A 5,179-nucleotide genomic window follows, 5' to 3' on the forward strand; every position below is an offset into this window, starting at 1 on the left:
TGACCTTCATGTGCCTCGTGGAGGGTACGACTCCTATCCTATTGAGCGTTGGCCTTCCCAATAGGATATTATATGCTGAAGGGGCGTTTACGACAAGGTATTTGATTTTCTCCGTGCGCGAGGCGGTCCCATCCGTGAACGTTGTTCTTAACTCAATGTATCCTCTGACTTCGACTTGGTCGCCCGCAAAGCCGTACAAGCAGCCCCCATGTGGCCTCAACTGATCTGTGGATAGTTGTAGTCTTTCGAAAGTTGGCCAGAACATCACGTCTGCCGAGCTCCCTTGGTCGACCAAGACCCGATAAACCGTTCTTCCTGCCGTGACGAGCGAGATCACAATGGGATCGTTGTCATGCGGCACAACATCCCTGAGGTCCTCCTTAGTGAACGTGACGTCCACGTCGGGCGAATGGTCTTCGAAAACTTCTACTGACATTACGGACCTCACATACTTCTTACGCTACGATGCCGTACACCCACCACCCGAGAACCCACCAGCTATGGTGTGGATTTCACCGAGGACGGGCGCCTCGTGCTGCTGCGCCTCACTGCCCCCTGATTGCGAGCCTGGTGGTCGTCCCGCCTGTTTCTCCATCAAGTAATCCTTTAGGAAACCATTCTTCACGAGCTCATCCAACTGATAGCCAAGTGCTAGACAGTTGTTGATATGGTGTCCGAATGCTTCGTGGAATTCGCACCACGACTCCTTGCGAGGCCCTAGCACCTTGTCAGCTTTAATCAGCGGCCTCAACCTGTCGGCTATGCTGGGTATCGCAATCAGATCTTTGAGTTCCATCACGAAGTTGTGTCTTGGCGGTTTGCGTGCTTCTCTCCCTTCCTCTAGTCGACTCTTAGGTTGAGTCCTTCGTGGCTCGTAAGCGCGTTTCCTGTCAAAGTGTTTCCTTTCTGTGACGGCTTGGTGAACCCGAACAGGTTGCGTGCGTATCTGTGCCTTGGGGCGCGCTGGCATAGTGGTTGTACATTTTTCATACGTTTCACCTTCCGAGGCAATATGTTCCACTGCTTGTCGCCTTATTTCAGCGAGAGTTTTGGGGCGACTGCGGTTAAGCGTCTTGCTGAAAGATCCGAGGCGCACTCCCTTCTTGAACGCGTACACAATCATGGGTTCCTCCTTGGTACCTACTTTCACCACCTGTGCCCCAAAGCGGCTTATGTATTTCTTCAGGGTTTCACCTTGAAACTGCTTGACGTCAAAAAGGTCGTACGAGACTGGGGCGGGAGTTCTGTTGGCTAGGTACTGTTCTCTAAATAGTTTTGAAAGTTGGGCGAAGGACGTGACGTGGCCCTCTGGGAGGCTGATGAACCAGTCCATGGCCATCCCTGTCAGGGTGCTCATGAAAAGCTTGCACTTAGCAGCGTCCGAACCACCTACCAGCAACATCTGTGTGTGGAACGCCGTGAGGTGCGCTTCGGGATCCTCCATTCCTGTGAAGGTCGCTTTGGGTCCTGTGAACGTATTGGGAATTGCCGTTTCCAAGATTGCCTGTGAAAACGGTGTTGTGAATTCCCTGGGTGGGGATGTAGCCTTCGGTTCGTCTCTGCCTCGCCATCTATGACGTAACTCCTCGTTGGTGTGGTGGAGTTCCTCGCTTCTTACTTGAGAAGCTGTGAGGTCCGCCTGCATGCGTTCCTGTTCTACTTTCGAGGCGGCCACTGCGTCTTGTAGCCCGTGCACCATCCCCATGAGCTGTTGTAGGGTCATCTCTTCACTCCTAGCGCGTGCCGGTCGGGTGGCCATGGCTTTCCGGGGATCCTCATGACTTATCTGTGCGTGGCTTGTTCTAATGAGCTAGGGCACCTTCGTTTTGCTTCGTCTGTGAGTACCTGAAAAAGAAGAACAAAGGGGCGCCCTCGCGGCCGTTTGCACTCCGACGATCAAGTCAGCTAGTGAGAAACACCAAAGTAACTAGAAACTGTATGATTATCTCAATGACTGAAACTTTATGGCTAAAACTGTGCTACCCTAATTGTCTTGTGCTCTCAGTGGATGCGCCGTCAAGAACAATTAGGGTTTTTGCTCTGTATGTCTATCTGGGAAAACTATGTTAAAACTCGTGTCACTGTGAACTGAAAAACGTACCTCTCTAGGGCTTATTTGCGCCCTATATATAAGTGAAAACTAGGGTTCCTTGGAGAAAGTCCTTGCGCCGCTATCTTTAACGTATATGGCCCATGGACTCCCCTCATCTGGAGTGCAATGTATAGCCTTACGCCCCTTTGGGCTCTAACTTGAGCGCTGTATTTATCGCGCCATCATACTATTCGAGTGCCCTAATTGGACACGTGTCATGCATGCAGCCTTCCTGGATACTTTTAATGAGCACGTGGGCATTACCACGTGCCCTTTTGACTTGATCATTTATTCTGTGCCTAGGGACCCACAGTGCCGCTGCTCAACTTAGGGTTATTCCCTCGTGTGGGCCCCCTCTCTGTGAAATGCTTACGTCATGCGGATTGACTCTTCAGGCGATGTCTTACTTAGGCAATGGGCGATGATCCATCTTGGCGGTGACACATCCCGGCGATAACCGCTTATTCATGCTGCAGAACGCCGCCTTTACACACAACGACTACGTTGACTCCTTGACTACATACCTTTCCCTTGTCCACGTCATCACACCCGATGACTTGGTCGGTACAATTGTCGACTTCGGATCTTAAAGTTCCATCATGGTTTTATTCTTAAAAGGCACATTGGTGAGTTAGGGGAGGAAGGTATATTTACTACAAGAAAAACACGAATTATATACGGATCAAAATCCATATGTAAAATCAACATTTCTGCACAAATGGGAATTGAACACATATTCTTCCAGTCACTAGAGAAAAATTAACTACTACAACAGTCAATTTCTTGGGTATTATTATGATTTTTATTATACTTATTATTAATAATAATACTAATAATATTAATAATACTAATAATACTAATAATATTAATAATACTAATAATACTAATAATATTAATAATATTAATAATATTAATAATACTAATAATACTAATAATATTAATTAGTATTACAAATAATATTAATAATACTAATAATATTAATAATATTAATAATACTAATAATATTAATAATATTAATAATACTAATAATATTAATAATAATACTAATAATATTAACCACTACAACAAGAAAGTATTATTATGATTTTTATTATACTTATTATTAATAATACTACTAATAATATTAATACTACTAATAATATTAATAATACTAATAATACTAATAATATTAATAATACTAATAATACTAATAATATTAATAATATTTATAATATTAATAATATTTATAATATTAATAATAATAATACTAATAATATTAATAATACTAATAATACTAATAGTATTAATAATATTTATAATATTAATAATACTAATAATATTAATAATATTAATAATACTAATAATATTTTATAATACTAATAATATTAATAATACTAAAAATATTTTATAATTCTAATAATACTAATAACATTAATAATACTAATAATATTAATAATAAAAATAATATTAATAATGCTAATAATATTAATAATATTTTATAATACTAATAATATTAATAATACTAATAAAATTAATAATACTAATAATATTAATAATACTAATAATATTAATTATACTAATAATATTAATAATACTAATAATATTAATAATATTAATATAATATTAATAATATGAATATAATGTTAATAGTATGAATATAATATTAAGAATATGAATATTGAATATAATATTAATAATATGAATATAATTTATAATATTATTATTATAAATTGTATAAATTATATTAATAATAATTTGTATAAATTATATTAATAATAATAAGTTTAAATTATATTAATAATAATATGTATAAATTATATTAGTAATAATAAGTATAAATTATATTAATAATAATATGTATAAATTATATTAATAATATATATAAATTATATTAATAATAATGTGTATAAATTATATTAATAATAATGTGTATAAGTTATATTAATAATAATAAGTATAAATTATATTAATAATAATATGTATAAATTATATTAATAATAATAAGTATAAATTATATTAATAATAATGTGTATAAATTATATTAATAATAATGTGTATAAGTTATATTAATAATAATAAGTATAAATTATATTAATAATAATATGTATAAATTGTAATAATAATAATATGTATAAATTGTATTAATAATAATAAGTATAATAAAAATGGTAGTATGAACAAAGAACTTGTTTGGTTTAGTGGTTGGTAATCTTCCTTGGTCTTTGAAGGGTCTTTAGTGCGATTCTTGCCTGTTGTAGTTTGCTTCCAGTATTAATTTGGGACTTGGTTTTGAGTCCTATCCAGTGCAAATGACTTACATACGGACGAGACTTCATTTTTTGAATTTATTTTTGGAATATTTTTTCAAACCCCACAAATAGCGTTAATGTTCTGATCTAAAGTCCATTGAGATAGTATACATTGTCATGGTCAATCACCGAAGGAATTAGAAAAAGAACAGAAATTAAAACCATGGAAATGAAACAAGTAAAAAGTTTAAAAAAATTTCATTTCTAGGCATGAAACAACATAACACTCAAATGTTGTGTCCTAGGACAACATGACATGAAAAGATGAAACATTTGTCGCAAAATGACACATAATGTCTCAAAGAAGTAAAAAACCTCTAGTTAATGCATATTAGGAACCACACCATTGTATTGAATATTAAAATTGAACAAACTCGTCTCCATAAAAAGTCTAAAAGCATAAACTTCAAAAGATGGCTGTGAAAATTCAACCTTAAATTTAATTACTTGGACATAACACTAAAAGTGATTCTTCCATCAAATTGATCCACATACACCTCATTTATAGATTTCAAACTTGGAGGAATTACGTACCAACCCACAGATTTGTGAAAATGTATCAGAACATAATAATGCAAAATTCAACCAAATTGGATGTGCTTGTTTAACTCGAATATATATATATATATAATTATGTTTGATTAAGTTACAAATATTCATTAATCAATCATATCTTTTATTTATTTTAAATATCTTTTAAAATATTTCAACCTATATTTAAGAGTTTATAAATATAGATTAATCTCATACAAATTCACTCAATTATTTTATTCATTCTCATACTTGTATATATATATTA

The 5,179-nt window shown here is 34.8% G+C and overlaps 1 protein-coding gene across 1 annotated transcript; it reads right to left on the reverse strand.

Annotated features, from left to right (window-relative positions):
* Positions 1-460: 460 nt before the first annotated feature.
* Positions 461-1,759, reverse strand: LOC137834058 (uncharacterized). Its single transcript, XM_068642123.1, has one exon. It carries the CDS (start codon positions 1,757-1,759, stop codon positions 461-463), a length of 1,299 nt encoding a protein of 432 aa, XP_068498224.1.
* Positions 1,760-5,179: the final 3,420 nt, after the last annotated feature.

The sequence above is a fragment of the Phaseolus vulgaris genome, chromosome 5 (genome assembly GCF_000499845.2).
Source record: "Phaseolus vulgaris cultivar G19833 chromosome 5, P. vulgaris v2.0, whole genome shotgun sequence".
Classification (NCBI taxonomy): domain Eukaryota; kingdom Viridiplantae; phylum Streptophyta; class Magnoliopsida; order Fabales; family Fabaceae; genus Phaseolus; species Phaseolus vulgaris.